The 17,220-nt window shown below is 39.7% G+C and overlaps 1 protein-coding gene across 1 annotated transcript in view; it reads right to left on the reverse strand.

Moving 5' to 3' along the window:
• Positions 1–17,220, reverse strand: part of st6galnac3 (ST6 (alpha-N-acetyl-neuraminyl-2,3-beta-galactosyl-1,3)-N-acetylgalactosaminide alpha-2,6-sialyltransferase 3) — a 57,810-nt gene that overhangs the window by 25,069 nt on the left and 15,521 nt on the right. The window contains exon 2 of the mRNA XM_079453446.1: positions 13,877–14,071. Within this exon, the coding sequence (XP_079309572.1) occupies positions 13,877–14,071 (195 nt within the window). The remainder of the gene's footprint in view (positions 1–13,876; positions 14,072–17,220) is intronic.

Raw genomic sequence — 17,220 nt, forward strand, 5'->3', positions numbered from 1 at the left:
GAGAGACATGGCAATGCCTGTTTTTACATGTTATGCACTCTCTCTGGTCTTGTCTTTGTCCCCGACCCTGCACCTGTTCTCTCCTCTTGATTTGATCCCTTTAAAATGCCCCTTCGTTAAATCTTTAAAAAGACACCATGTCCGTTCATCTGCTTCAAAGCTATACCTACAAAATAACGTGACAAACCTGTGAGAATAAGAGTGAAATATATGCTGTTGCTGTGAGCTGAGACACAGAACCCTTAAACACTTCCCTCAACTAACCGGCAATGTAATGACTAATCATCAGCCCCTTGGCATTAAATCTATCACCCTGCTCTATCTATTTATTCACATAGAATACCAAGGGATGCTGAGATTGCTCTAACAAATTAAAGCATGTTTGCCCTGCTTGGCCGATCTGCAAATCTGAGCACAAATTACTCCTGCTCCAGGCTGGATAATGGCAGAGGGAACCGATCAATAGCTTATGACTGACAAGCTGATCAGTAACAATTAGGAAACAATTTGAGTTACGCCTCTTTAAATGTTACAGTAGTCACATTCGTTTTGGGCACGAATAGCTGTTGAGTCATTGCTACAATTGTCAGTGATGTGAGAGAGACACCTGGAAGTCAACTAGATGGCAAGTGATTTCTAGAGCACTGACTTCTTGAAGATTGTTGATATTGATATTTCTCTATGGAAGTGAAGTGGTTGTAGGGGTTGAACTAAATATTACTTTTTGTCTTCTGCAGAACACAAACTAAGCCTTTATGAAGAATGCTGATAACCAAACAACACAGGCCTCCATTGACTTCTATGAGGATGCAAAACGCATACTGGAACAGACTACATTGAAATGGTTTGCAAAACTATTAGTAGTAGCCACTAGCCAGAGTGATAGCCAAACACAGACCGGACGCTGAAACAATCAATACAAAACCAAATTAATAATTCTAAAACTTTACATTTTAATTCTACTTCCTTTTGGAATTGAATTTAAATAATACCCTTCATTTTATTCTGACGGGTGCACCACACTACATTATTATTCAAATGTCTGATTCTTCCTACCTGCACAGCAACAAATCTTTTAGTTTCAGATTGAGAGACATATCAGTGCAGCCTTCACACTGATTCTTCACAAATCGATTGGCTGGCAGGACAAGTAACACACTGTTATCGAGTCGGTAGCTATTAAAGCATTTGGGAGCATCTGGACTATGTCTGGTTTTCACATGCCAATACTGACATAATAACAAAGACAACTTGTCCACATGACCATAAAACGAACAAAATTTTGGGCTGTTTGGGGAGTGTAACAGACATTACACTAGATCTGTTTTACAGAAGTATGCGACACTACTATTATATTAACTAAAATATATAAAAAGACCACTAATGTAGTGGGTTTGTATTTTTGTATAGGTTTGTATTTTCTCTCTGTAAAAGGATGAAGTAAAACATAAAAAAGCACAAAAAGACAGCACAGCTTGTGCCTAATGTTTATGCTAACGGTTCATGGGTCGGTTTAATGGTGCCTGGGCTTCATGCATTAATTTGATGCAAAGCCCCATGCAGAGTTCACCACCTTTGGATATGTAAAAACAGACTGAAAGAAGGTCATAACAGACAGAAAAGAACCAAACACAAACAGCACCGACTACGGTAACTCCAGTTACAAAGCAGACCAATGCATTTATTAAAATTAATGGTGCGGGTGATTTAAGAAACAAGCACAGTTGTCCTAGTTTTTTGTTCAGTGCCATGTTACACCGTGTCTACACTAGACAGGCGTGACTTGACATGACAACCTGCTTGTTCTAATGGGTTTGTCGTGCCGCATCCAGTGTGGACAAAATGTAAAATTATACACAGTTCTAATGCATTTCTACTGTCTTTCGTAATGTCGCATCGAGCCGGTCGCGTCCGGTGTAGACACGGTGTTAGATAATAGTGATTGCATAAACAAATGTTTTGCATTACAGAATTCTAATCAGTTGGTGATGTATAGACAAATATATTCTGTGAATAAATGAAGGGCTTTTTAAAAGGACACTTTGTGTAAGCTTGGGATTTGAATCAAATACATTTTTATTTAATTTGGCTTGAAATAAAATGGCACGTACTATAATTACCTTACTATTTAATTCCCTCATAGTGCATAAAACACTGACAAACAAAAGATGAGAGCATGAGAGAGACAGAATTCATTTGGTATTCAAATCATAGATGTAATACAATAGCTCAGACCACTGCAGTAGCCCCTAAAAAAACGATAATTTTCAGCTTCTTTTAATGCACACACAGATGAGCACAGAATTAATGCTGCCTGCTTCTTCAGCTTCTTCAACAACCTGATGTGCCCTACAGTCAACAATCAGCAGTCAAACATAAAACTAAAAATAATTCCTGATTCAACTGTCAAAACAAACCCTGTGGTTCTTTTTGGCAGCGTGCTGAAAAGATTAAACATAGATTTAAAAATCAGGCTAAAACTTTATTTGCCTAAACTGCAGTTGCATAAAAAATGTTCGAAAGGCCATATGGGGATACATTATTTTCGTTTAATCTGCTTGGAAAAGCTCATTTAATTTCAAATTGCTTTGATGCCGTATTAATGTGTACATCTTGTATACATACACGTTTATAGGTTCAATGTGTACTGTAATTTTTGGAAGATCTTGACAGAAATGCAATATAATATAGGCCTACTTAACTAAAAAAAAACGTTACATAATAAAGTTGTAATAAAGTTCGTAGACATAGGGAAGGAGGCGGGAACCGGCAAACATTTAACAAACTTTAATCAAATAAAACAAACAATAAACACGTAAGTAAAAGACCGGCAGCCACCTCACGGTTGACTGCCGGCCCCAAACATAAACACTAATTCGGGCCCTGTCCTCTCTCATTGACAGTCCGATCGCTCGTCCATTTTATGCTCCACAATCTCCTCCGCGATACGAGACCGCAGCGCGTACAGCTGACGCTCGTTATCACTCACGCACCGGCCCCGAATCCCGGCTCTCGTCCCGCCTAACTCGCTACAAAAGTGTTATGTTTTTATTACCTTAGAATAAGCTATTTCTATCAAGATACACCGTGGGTCCCCTTGCATGGAATTGGCCATGTTGTTTCTAAAGTAGCCCTAAACAGGAAAACTGCTCTTCAGATTTCGTTTTGTAAATATGTTATCTCCTTTGGCAAAGAAACTGTTGGTTGCATTTTGCGACCTCACAACTAAATGCTACAAAATGTTATACACTGGACCTTTAAAATGTAAATCAAAATAATTGTTGTGCAATTTTGACTGCATTGTGAAAAGGATTGTGCACAAAAATATTTCATCTGAAAACTAGAGACAAGAAATGTTAAGGAAAAATGATTTCAATCTAGGATAGATTTTCAGCCTCACTTCACAAAAGCATATTGATCTCATAACTGCTTGCAGTCATTCAAGAGAATTCTAACCTGATCTTCCTTATTAGTTTTATGAGGGTGTGCTCATCCATTTTGTATCTATTAAACTATGTCTAGCTTTCCTGTAGCTCAGTGGTAAGAGCATTGTGTTAACATCGCAAGGTTGTGGGTTCAATCGCAGGGGATTGCAGATACCTATGTAAAATGTATAGGATAATGCAATGTATCGCCTTGGATAAAAGCGTCTGCTAAATGTAAATGTAGACCCTGTTGGTGATTGTATTTTTACAAATGACCTTATGAAAGTACCGTCATATGGTATAACGTAATTTTACATCCTTCATTTCATTTTTAACTTCATTTATTTATTTATAAATGAAATGAAATCCTTGAAGAAAACATAAAAAAATCAGCACACAGGACAAGATACATACACAGAGAATGCTAAAATAGCACATTATTGAATTATATATTTATTAATATTACATTTTATAAAGTGTACCTATTTTGGCATTTTGTGCCTTCACTTGCCCTGTACTACTACTTATGTTTTGCCTGGTTTGACACCAAAGAGGCCAAACCCATTCACACAAAGTTGATGCTTGAGTTAACTGTAAGTGAATGTCACATATCAGTTCAAACATGTCGAAGAGGATAGGATTTGGCAGTTGAAGCAAATGGGGAATCGTCTGTGCATAACTAATCTTTAGTCTGTGAAAGCAAAGTTTGTTAGAACCTTGTATGAAAAAAAAGAGTTTGGAACATTTTTTATTTATAGGTATTTCTTTAATATACATGTTACTTTGTGAAGGGTAGCATTATGCATTCCTTTGAGAAGTAACCATTGTTAAGGTAGGCCTATAGTGCTGTATCCTTGGCACGACTATCAGTCTAAACATAACTCTCTGTTAAAGGGCAAGTCACATATTTCTGTCAAAATAAATGTCAGTGAAGGCACATTTATGGTCTCTAATAAAATGAAGTCATGTTGGAGCATAATCCTGTGCTGATAATATATACTAATGATATACTCTATCAAACACATCAGGAAGGACAAAAATACTCCAGAATAAAGGGTAACATTTTGAGTCAAACTAAAGCAGCTTCCACACAGAATATTCCAAAGCCTGAATAAATGAACGTACTCGGTTACTAACGTAACCTCGGTTCCCTGAGATACGGGAACGAGTACTGCATAGCAGGACGCTATGGTATGGGGAAAACTCATTTTTCTCGGATGACTGAAGCTTCTTTCAATAGCGCAGTAAAAACTGCACGGCCATTGGTTTGTGAAGAGTACAACTTTAAACCAATGGCAGCGAAGAGGCCATGGAGCTGCACGGATCTATGGTGATGGCACCCGCCAAAAGGGGCAGGGCTTATAGCTATATAAGCAGACAAATCGCCGTAGGGTCCTCAGGTTACTTCAACTGAAGTGACGACCATATGCAGCTTGTAAGCACGGCCAGGAACGCAGTACTCGTTCCTGTATCTCAGGGAACCAAGGTTACGTTAGTAACCGAGTACATACCCTATCGATACTTCACTCATCCTGCGTATAATCGCACCGTGCTACAAGTGGAACAAAAAAAAAAACCAGTTAGTCTGGAAAGCCGTGGCTCGGGGATAGGGTATGGCACAGGGAATCCCTGCGGAAGGCAGAAAAGCCAAGCTAATAGGTGGCTTAATCCGGTTGATTGTCCCAACATATGCTAGGTGCCGGTGCGGTTTAGAGAAACCGCAGTCCAGAAGCCTAGTCTTAAGCAGAAAGGACCCGGGCCTGCAAGGCCGGAATGTTCAGACTGTAGAATCTGGTAAATGTGGAATGTGAAGCCCAGCAGGCCGCCGCACAGATATCCGCTATGGAGACACCGCTAGACCATGCCCATGAAGAGGCGACACCTCTAAAAGAATGGGTTCTAATTCCCGTGGGGCATTGAAGGCCTGGGACCCTCTGGTGCGTTCACCGAAACAAACAAAAAGCTGTTCTGACAGGGGGCAGAACGCTCAATGTAGATCTTTAGCACTCTGACTGGAAAGAGCAGGTTCAGCTCCAGGTCCTGCTCGGAGGAGGGGAGCGCAGAGAGCATCACTACCTGTGCTCTGAACGGAGTAGAGAGCGCCTTAGGTACATAGCAATGCCTTGGTTTGAGGACTGCCTTGGAGGTGTTAGGCCCAAATTCAAGACAGGAGGGACTCACAGAGAGCGTATGTAGGTCGCCCACATGCTTTACTGATGCTAGAGCTGGAAGCAGAGCGGTTTTAAGTGTTAAGGAACGGAGGTCCACAGCCTGCAGAGGCTTGAAGGAAGAACTCTACAGAGCTCTCAAGACCGTGGGCAGATCCCATGTGAGAACTTCTTGGCTCGCAAAGGGGGCATGGGAAGCTGAAATGGCTTCCACATAGACCTTGAGCGTGGAAGGGAAACGGCCCTTATCCAGCAACTCTAGTAAGAAGGACACTATTAACGATATGTCGCAGGATAACAGGTCTGCGCCACGGGCTGTACACCAGGCGGAGAAGACGGACCATTTGAGGGTAGAGAGCCGTCTAGTAGACAGAGCTCTAGGCTGAGATATCATGTTCAAGGCGTCCCTGCCATTTGAAAAATAGGTTGGGCAATGATTATTGTCGTCTGAGGCAAAAAACGTCGAGCTCTGCCTTGCTGAAGATTTCCAAGATTTGCTGAACCGACCTGGGGCATCCATTCCTCTGAAAAGACACTTCTCAGAGATAATATATCTGCCCCTGTTTCAGTCTGCCCTAAACATGCCCTAAACATTGCCCTCAGTGACCGCAGATTGCACTGGGCGTAGTACCAGGGAAAAAATAAATGTGTCTTGAGGAGAGGCCTCCCTGGTGATTTATGTAGGATACCACTGTCATGCTGTCTGATCAGACTAAGATGTGGCGATCCCGTAAGCCCGGCAGGAAGTAGCGAAGGGCCAGCCATACTGCCTACATATCCAGGCAGTTGATTTGAAGGCTTCTTTCCTGATTCGACCAGTGGCCAAAGGTCGGCTTTCCATCGCACAGTGCCCCCCAACCTGTGTTGACCACCTTCCGTCTGCATGTGATGCCCAGGGGCACACCTTGCTCCAGTCAAATGGAACCTTCCAAGTGGCTAGGGCGGGTATGCAGACTTGGCCCACCCAAACGTGTAGGCGTCCGAGACGCCAAGCGTGTGGTGGAACTCTTGTTTCAGCCAGTTCTGAAGAGGACGCTTCCGAAGGACGCCCAACTTCACTTCTTGAGATGTGGAGGCCATGAGACCAAGCATTCTCTGAAACGCCTTGAGGGGGCGTGAAACTCCCGGTTTGAAAGAGGCTGTGAGCTGCCAAATAGCCAGAGCACGGTCTGGCGTGATTCTGGCCTTAATATGAGTCGAATCGAAAACCGCCCCAGGAACGTAATATGTTGGCTGGGGGACAGTGCACTCTTGGCAAGGTTGATCCTGAGCCCCAGGCATTCCAGATGGCTGAGGAGGAAGGACCTGTGGGTGCTTAGCTTGTCCTCCGACTGTGCTAGAACGAGCCAGTCATCGAGGTAGTTCTGAATGCGGATTCCCGTCTGCCCTAGAGGGGATAGAGCTGCGTCCATGCACTTCTATGGCTCCCCAACTCACAGCTCCTCCGTGTCTGAAGCCGCTAACGAAATGCTGTCGTTAACCCCGAATTTGCTTCCACCAAACAAGACGATATCACTGGGGGCGGCCAAGGGATCACCCCGCGGAATCGAGGGTGTCTGAGAGCAAACTGGAGTGAATATCCTAGAGATATCATCTCAGAACCCAGTCCGATACCCCGGGGATGGCTCGCCAGGGGTTAAATGCAACAAGGGTTTAATTGCAATGAGGTGGTAAGCTGCCTTTGGGGGCTTGACTCCCATGGAGAGTGGAAGAGGAAGGGTGCTCTTTTCCTGACAATCTTTATGTTTTATTGAATTTTTCGCTATAACAGGGGTAGGTTGTGTGGGTGTTAGAAAAGACCCGGCATTCACAACATGGCCCCAAAACACATGCGTCTCCCTGAGAGGGAGCATTGACCTGTCTCAGCTCCCGTAGCCTTCTGAGCAGCAGGGGCTTTTACTGCCGAGGTGGTTCTGCACGGCTTAGAGGGATGAGGCGCTTTCACCGTCCATCCGATGGTCGTGGGCGGACACAGATGTGCGCCCACCGACTCATCTAGGGGAGGCAGCTTCTTGTAGCCTTTATCCTCTCCGCCGTCAACTCCGCCGTGAGAGCGGAGGATGAAGAGGTTCGTAGATGGGCAGAGTAGGAGGCGCGCCATGACCTGGTGAGTTCAGCATGAACTTTCAGGAAGAATGGTGAAGTCCGCTGACGAAAGGCTTGACATTGCCCCGGCAGGAACCAATCATCCAGGTGGCCATAAGCGGGTTCTTCCAGAGAAGACCACTCGACGCCCACATCCTCCACAGGTGGGTACCCGAAAGAGCTCGGCATCTATACTTGATTTTGGCTTCGCTGTGTGCTGTAGACAGCAGAGGGGCGGGGTCAATGATGAGCATGACAGCTCCTCCGTGTCTGAAGCCGCTAACGACATGTTGTCGTTAACCCCGAATTCGCTTCCGCCAAACGAGACCATATCACTGGCGGCGGCACGCTACGCAGTACGAGGGAATTATTGATATGGAACTTGGGAGTTCATTCAATCAACAATACTAGAAATTGTTTAGACTGAGTTGCTACTATGGTACAGTCAATGTTGGCCAAGAACTGTTTGGTTACAAGTATTCTTTCAAATATATTTCTCTCTGTGCATCAGAACAAAGATATTTATACAGATTTTCATTTTTGGGGGAACTCTCCTTTTAATATCTACTGTGATCCAAAACATTTACACTATTTAAATTTGGAAGATATAAGCATTCAAAACTTTTTCACTTCTGACAATAGAGACAAATGCATGTGCCACCCTAACTTCCTGTTCCAGTGAAACCACATCCACCCATCGAACAAAAGTGCACATTTTAAAATACTTCAGCTGGTCTTTAATGAAAAGTCCCTCCAAAAATAAAAATTCAGAGGTTATTTGTGTAAAGGCACATAAACAAGAAATCCCAAACTTGTCAATACGTTTTACTGGCAGCTTACACAGCAACCCGTCTCAAACACCTGACATGTCACCTGACAGGAGGCCATAACCTTAACCTTTCCGACCACAACTCGTGGGACGCCCTGAATGATTCATGGCACACACTGCACGAATTTCGCTGACACTCTGCCTTATGTTACCTGCAGGTCGACAGGAGACCTATTGATGTTGGATGTTTTTCTGCAGAGCTAAAAGCCTTCGGTAAACTCCCAAAGGCTTTGTGACAGGTGGAAAAAAGTCTGAGTTGCTTTTAGAACACTGATTTTGTTGTTTGTGTGGCACACGGGGCATTGTGTAGAAGGTCTCTATTCAGATCATTTACTTGTGATCTATGTATGTTTTCAAGGGCTAGAAAAGTAAAGTTGCTTCAAATGCAAATTATATGGTTGGGCTTTGGGCAGCTGGAAGGTTAGAATGTTGGAATACATTAATACTCATCGGCACTGCTATTGTGGAACCCAAGAAAGAAAGTAAATGATACACCACATTAGTCCAGCAGCCTGGAGAAAATAACATAGCATTTTTCCAATAAAGTTGAGATGAGAAAAACAGGGAGAGTACGCTGCATCCACTTTTGCGCTGCGTCAAGCCACAATAGCACTGAATAAGCATGTAAACAAGCAATATTTCAGAAATCTTTTTTGTGTATGTGTGACTGTGCCATATTTCTTTGACCGACAGGGCAAAACAAGGAAGGGTTGAGACAACATTCATTATTTCTTGTCTGTACAAAAGACATGCTAGTTCAATTCTCATTTCCATATACCATGAATATATTTTCCTTGAATCTGTGTGCGTTGATATTGTAATTTTGAAGTTAAATAAAAAGTGGAGAGTGCGCCAAGTTGCTTGGTGTCCAAAATAAAGCCAATATTAAGTGTTGACAATCTTCACAAGTTACAAAAGGTATAACTGTCATTGTATAACAACCTCAAAGTACAATGTGTAATTTTTTGGAGCATCTATTGACAGAAATTTAATATAATATATATATTATATATATATATAACTATGTGTTTAGAGCTGTTCAAAACAGCCGCACAGTAATGGCACGGTAAAGCTTTGCATGCCAAACATGCCCATCAGATGGTTTATACAGCATCATAATCGCTGGTTTTATGTAGTTTAATGTAGCAAAGAATGGAAAGGACATGAAAAAATAAGATATTTGCAAAGCAAAAACGTGAAATTTAAAAAATATCTCCTTAAACGGCCCGCTAAAGCCAATATGAAAAATTTACAAATGTTGTTTTGAAATCAAATTTTTTTAACATCAACATTTCAGAACCATTTTTGAGAAACTGTATTACTGTGAAATAAGAGTTATAGTTTCAAACACATTTCAGGTCATATCCAATTAATTTCAGATTTTATGCCTATTCATTGCCATTAAACTAGAGGTTTTAATGCAAATGTTGAAACAGTTTAGTCCAGGGGTCTCCAACCTTTTTGTAAGCGAGGGCTACCAAAATATCTAAAATCCTCTAGAGGGCTACTTGTTGATAACATACATTCAAACTTTAAACATGCGATGCCTTATTTTTACGCTCACAGAACCAAATTCAGTTTTCTTTCAGATATTAAAGCTTATAACACTTGCTAATAATAACCTTTCATGACGATGTAGCATCGGTATAGTCACAGATTTGTCAACTGTCTTGAGCATTATTGGTGAGCCCTGTGTTAAGCGGGCACCTTACAGAGTTCATGCGGGCTACCAGGTGCCCACGGGCACCACGTTGGAGACCACTGGTTTATAGTCTATAACAGTCATCCTCAATAGGCGGACCGCAGTCCGGATCAGCACCTTTACTTCATCCATCCGGACCACGAGACATACTCACACAGGATAAGTATTACCTAGGGACCTCTATTCTCCTTTGTAATAAATAATTGCAGAGATTGATCTTAATCCCATGCGAATCGGCCATGTCTGTAATTTGTAAAGTAAAAATCCCCCCGCAAATTACCTAGCATATTTTGATAAGCACTGAGGTCCTGTGATAATATTAGTCCCGTGTGAAACGGCATCTCTGTGATTTGGTGGGCTCATATATCCTTTTTCAAGGTTTTATCCACCGTTTGCGAACAATGGAGTCTGTGTTGAAGTGTTTTGATATTATTTCGGATGCTGGGTCATATCCAAACCTTTCAACGCTGTCGCTTTGGCCAGGAGTCTCCCGTTGTGTTATTTCTCATGGAAAGTTGTAACATTTGAGACCTGCGATCGCGTTCCGTGATCTTCTGTCTGGTTCGCGATCGCAGATCTCAAATGCTGACTGGTACGGTCATATACCATTTTACACCATACAACTATATAAACTATACACAAAGCCTTGCCATCATATCCGGTAAATCAATCAGTAAATTTGAGTAAAATCACAGGCTTCACTTATCCCGTGAGAATGCACCACGTGAAATACAGATGTGGGGAGGTAATTTCTAAATCAGATGAGGTCCTCAGATAATACCAATCCTGTGCAAACAGGGCTATGGTCTAATTAACCATTTAACTATTTGGGTTGTTTAAATTGAGCCGCGCGTGCGTCTACACAACGAAGAATCACATCACACGTGCTCTCAGGAAGGAACATTTATATAATTGATCTTTTGGCGCTATATCCTCTAATCATTATTTAGTGCCAATCGAGCTTCGTTTTAACCGTTTCTGCTCCACACGCCCTTCTCTCTCGCCAAAGGTTGTGGCGCAACCAGCAGAGAAGATAAATGGACACAGAACACTAAACAAGTATCTGTTAGTCTGTTTACTGTTTGCTATATGTCTCCAATCTTTCAACCAGATTTGTGATATTTTAGGAAGCAAAACTTTTTTTATCTACATTTAGCATTAGCATTAGCATTAATGATCAGCATTTTAACATTTATGACCCTGTGAAAACCCAGGCTGAAGTCTCATAATCAAATGAATTATTCGATAATCAAAGATGGATTTCAGTTATTAATTTCACTAAATTTGTAAACTTTAAAATGTCATTATTTAGTCAATATTGAAGATATTGCTGTTATATTTTCACTGAATATTCTGTAGGATGATGTTATGCAGAAAACAGTAAAAATACTTTTGCTGGGTTTTCACAAGCTGGGTCACATTTTGTAATGAAGAACGCTCTAATTGGGAATTTATATAAAGAAAGTAGTAGTTCTGGTATGAATGGCACGGAAAGGCTAATTTAGTAAGTAACTTTGTTTTCTGTTTATGATGAGAGCATTTTAATTGTTACATAACATTTGCTGTTTGTATGTTTTTATTCACAAATATTAGTTATCAGACTTCTATTAAGAGGACATACCCCTAAAGCCACAGAGCCTACAATACATACATACTGTGGGTTTCAAAATAAACAAATATTGGCCTGATAAAAGATCATATCTTTTAAACCGTATGTCCAACTGGGCAAAATGTATTTATTAGTATATTTTTTTATTTAAAAAAACATTTTGGAATTTTAATTGAATACCCCTGGTCTATAATATAAACTGTTGTTGGTTAGGGAAGCTTTGTGACTTTGAAAGAACTAAATTATTTGGAGGTTAGATAGGCTGCCCAGCAATTTAAAGACCTTCAACTGAAGCATGACTGTTGTGACAACAGCTGTAACCTTGACAAAGGTTTTCAACTCTACTTAACTACTAAGACTTTTTCTTTGTAAAAACATGTACAAACTTGTACAAAACATATCACACACACATACACTTACCAACAAATAATACATCTGACCTGAATCATTTCAAGCACAGCAGTTAAACTGCAGGATTTATACTTAATCTGTTTAGGCTTCTGATTTTAATAACTTTTTCGGTCAATCTTTAATATTCTGTTCCGTTGTGAGAAGGGAAACAAGCACACCCTTGGACTAATTGTAGAGATAAATCACCCGAGCGCTTGAACTGCATTAACTTGGCAGTTATGAGTCAAAGCCCCGTCTGAATGTAGAAGCCTCTCCAATGACCTTGAATGAGAGAGCAATGTCTTGGCAAACTCCACTTCAACATTTGGGCTGCAAATTCTTTCATGATTCTCACATCTTTCACAACATCTGAAGGCACAATAGGCTAAAAACTATTGTTAACACCCTCATACATTATTTATGCTATTAGAATTCAGTATGAACAACAAACTCATTAATACTGAGTTAAATAAAAAACGTTGTTTAAATGTGCTTAACACTTCTTAGTTATCGGAAAAGGGGAAATTTTCATCATTTATTCACCCTCATGTCATTCCAAGCCTGCATATTTGACTTTCTTGTGCAGAACACAAGCTAAGATATTTTGACAAATGTTGGTGAGCCTACAACAACACCCCCAACGACCCCTATTTTGAGACATTTCTTTTGTGTTTTGCAGAAGAAAGTCAGTAATACAGGTTTGCATAAATGATGACAGAATTTCCATGTATCCCTTTAAAGGGTCATTTTAATAATCTACTTATCTCTAAGGTAAATATCTCATAACCTGCTGAATTTGCAGCACAGAGCATTTTTTCACACTGTAAAAAAGTTGCTGCCTTGACTTTTTAAGAATAATTTAATTGGCTTTACAAGTAATTACAAAGTGAAAATAAAAGCTGTAATTATTATTATAAAACAACTTCGTTGAAACTAGTTGAATTTTGAATAACATACATTACAAATTAAAGCTGCTTAAATTATTTGACTGAATTTAAGTCATATTAAAACATATATTGCCATGACTTATTCATCACGTCCTTTAAACAGCACAGTTTAGTTTCGTTAAATTCTCTTTTTCTACTGGTGAGGAAGTTTGAGCTCTGAAAATATGCTTTACAGGATGTTTTATATCTGGCTAGTGGCTAATAATATAACTATTTAATATTTTATTGTATAATAATTGTATTAAACAATTAGTTGATTTTCATTGTACATTAATTTTATTAAAGTGTAATTGGATTGTATAGTTTGGCTCCAAACAGGGTTTATGATCTGCACAGCAGTACAGATCTTCAGGGGATGATCAAAGAGCCGGCAGCTTCACTTTTCAGGACCTGTGAGGCACACCTGGTTTAGCCAAGTAATGGTTCTTCTACTGGTAACCCCAAGTTAAAACTGCCTAGAAATACTTTTAACTAGCTCGCTAATGTAATTTACTTTTTATTTCTTTTGATCGTTTTCATACTCTACAGGGACTCTATTCTTTGCAGGTGTGTACCGGAAGTTAAGTTTGGACCACAACGTTTGTTTTTTGTTGTTGCTTTGAAACAATCTACTTTATACACTCTGTAAAAGTATTTGTTAATCTTTGAAATGCAATGCTTAAAATTACTACTGGCATTGAGATGACCGAGTGGCATACTGCATGTGCTTTAAGTGTCTCACCTCCTGTGAGGGGACGCTGAGGTATCCGTAGTGAGGTCTGAAGGCTTTGTGTGGTGCCCGGGAGAACATCCAAGTTCTGCTGAAACTCTGGCCCAACATCGGCTGCAGCAGGAAGTACGGCTTCTCGGAGTAATTCATCACCACCAGAAACAGACACAGCACCACGATCAGACTGCTCACTATCACCGACTTCTTCTGTGAGCGGGAAAAAAATTACACAAAACTTGCTGTCATTTCGCTTTTCTCATTATACTCAATTTTGCATTGAATCAGCAACAAAATGCTGCCAGAACATAAGCGAAACTGAAAGTTTGATCACTGAACTACTGATGCTACGTCGGTTAACATGAATCTTACATTAAAGTGAGGCCATTTATTTGACATTTTCAAATAAATACCAGCTAATATAAATAAATGTTATATTTATTTATTTTTAACGGGGAAAATTATGCAGTACGTAATAGGGTTGCAATGGGGGAGCCCATTAAACATGTTTTTGAGAAATTCCAATGATTTAAATATCATGTCAAAATGATGACATTGATTTATGTATTTTACGTTATTGTGTTGAAACAGCCAAAAGAGACGTCTTTACATATTTAATTTCCAATCAGCCTAATTTCATGTTAGAAATTCTATGTTAATCTAACATATATACAGTATATATCTCAAAAAGCATAAAAGTGATGTCTGTAATGCTTAAAAAACAGGACATCAATGTGTATCCTATTTTAAAAGTGCCAACAACATAAAAACACATACATCAACCGAAACAATAATATCATAATAACAAAAAGCAACACTTGTTCTAATGATGTCAGCAGTCAAAGAGCCCTTCAACATCACAGCGGAGCACAAGTCATTGTGCTTCTCTTGCAGAGGATTAAACCTGACAGACACTGAGTCTCTCTGCTCTGTTTTGCACCGAACTGATCACAGAGGACATTTCAAGCCAATGAATAGTTCATCTTTTCATTAAAATTGAATCTTCCCCTTCTTCACATTTATCAGATGTGACACGTTTTCCATTGAGTCTACAAATAATGCACTTAAAATTGGACTTTGTTACTGTCTCCGTTCTTTTTTCACAGTGAAAGATAGGAGGACTGTCAAAGCTATATCTGTATAGTGATGTGTTTATTCATAAAACTCAACAAATTCATAAAAATGTTTGAAAGGAAGAGAATGAGACTCCATCAATGTCCATCTTGATTAAAGACCAAATGTGTTCAAATTAGTTTCAGACAGTTTATGGACAAGAACTTTAAACGTTATGGGCATTCTAAATTAGACATTAATGTAATGTAATAATAAATGCTTTCTTCAGAATGCCATTGAGTTTCATCCACAGTAGGCTTTGATTAACAATTCAACTTCGACAACATCTATAAAATCTAAATCATATTTTAGTCTGTACTGTATTTAATCTGTCTATATAAATCCACAATGAAATTATAGGACATTCATTTTCTTTTTCAATATATACGTATATTGTTTTTCACTGAAACCTCAAAATATAAGATCAAGAAATTCAACTCAAAACAAAGAAACTTTAAAATAAGAATAGAAATTGCTTCATATGTCGTTTGATATTAACACTTTAAAACCTAAATCAGATTATTTAAATCTCAAATGCTTTATGTAAATGCATCATGCCGAAAACAGACTTTCTGGGCACAGCAATGTAACACATTACAGGCACATTTTAGCGTAACTGTAAAGTATAAAAGCCAGCGTCCCCCTAAGATGTGAATGTCTCTGTTCTTTGATGTAGTTTGATGACCCGAAATTTGCCATCTCAAATGGAATCGTGTCTGGAATAATAGGGGGCTGTCAGCGAATCTGTCTGAACCAGTGCAGCTCAAATCTGGCACATCAAACATCTCAGAGAGGAGGTTTGGGTTTACATTTCACAGAGATCAAACATGAGAAGTTCATATCATAAGTGACCATTTAAGCTCAGGCTTGATTTCACATTTTACAGCTGTGTTGCATCATTATTGTAGGAATGGTGGTGTCACATGCATTTCATTTCATTGAGACGAACTTTGAAGATTTAAAGAAATGTATACACCATGCATGAAGTCTAAGCATTTAGATATATGATTCTGGCAGGTTTCTTTTTTTATAGATCGGGTAATACACGCATTTTCTGCCAATTTTCATATTAATATTGAGTATTTATACAGTAGTATTGCATACGTTGTATCTTCTAAGAGTATTTCGTTTAATCACATTTATAAGAGAGAAATAGCTATACGATTATTTCCGGAAAAACATGAGCTGCTGGAGGCAAGCAGGGGGGACGGAACTATAGTACAAGCATTACATATACAGAGCATTACATCAATCCATTAATCCCTTCCGTATTTTTTACATTATGCACGTACGTGCCAATTGCTAACAAAGCATGGCCGGCATCTTTTAGCAATGTGACGCATCATCTATCAGTTTCAAACGATCTCCAAATCCAGCGTTACATCCACCATATATAACCAGTGGCGGCCGGCCAATAGAGGGCGCTAGGGCGCCGCCCCCCTTAAGCCACAAAAAAAAAAATTAAAACAATTAAAACAAAAATAGTAATAATAATGAGAAAAACATCAGTATGTCAATATTTGTGTGTTTTAAATATGGAATGCACCCAGTAATACATGTAAAATATGATACAAAATCATATTTGCAACCTTTCCTCTGCCTGTCTGACCGCTTCATCAGCTCTGGGGCGATAGAGAAAGCGCCCCAAGGAGGCGGGTCTATGTAGCAGTTAAGCCAATTGCTAATTTAAGATATGAATGTATGACATAAAATTTAGCCAATCAGCGTTCTTAAATAGAATCCAAGAAGGGCGATCATTTTATCGCCCCAAGCCCTGATAAAATAAGGACTGGGCTCTAGGGGCGCCATTTTTACTAAACGACAATGGCGATCGCGGACGTTACTCCTCCAAGACCCAACCCTAACTCGGTGAAATCTCTCCTCCAAGATCCGTTTGAGAGGAGGACTTTGTCGGAGAAAGTTCGGGTGAAAGAGCTGGGCCCAGATCAACCTGACCTCTCAATCAAACAGCAGGCTAGCGAAAAAGGGAAGCAGTATATGCGCGGCTTCTCCCGTAGCTTCACACACACACACACACACGTTTCTTTGTATATAGTTGACCTTAGCATAAAAATCATTCAGTTATATATGGTACTCTAAAAAATGTTAATAGTGTGTTTGCTAATATTACTGTATATATGTTTTGTATCAATTAATTGTTGCAGTTCTGGAGCACATTAACAATTAGTTACATTTAGTTTGATCATAAAATACTTTATGCTATTCTTCCAGTCAAAGGTTTGAGT

The sequence above is a fragment of the Barbatula barbatula genome (genome assembly GCF_947034865.1).
Source record: "Barbatula barbatula genome assembly, chromosome: 3".
NCBI lineage: Eukaryota > Metazoa > Chordata > Actinopteri > Cypriniformes > Nemacheilidae > Barbatula > Barbatula barbatula.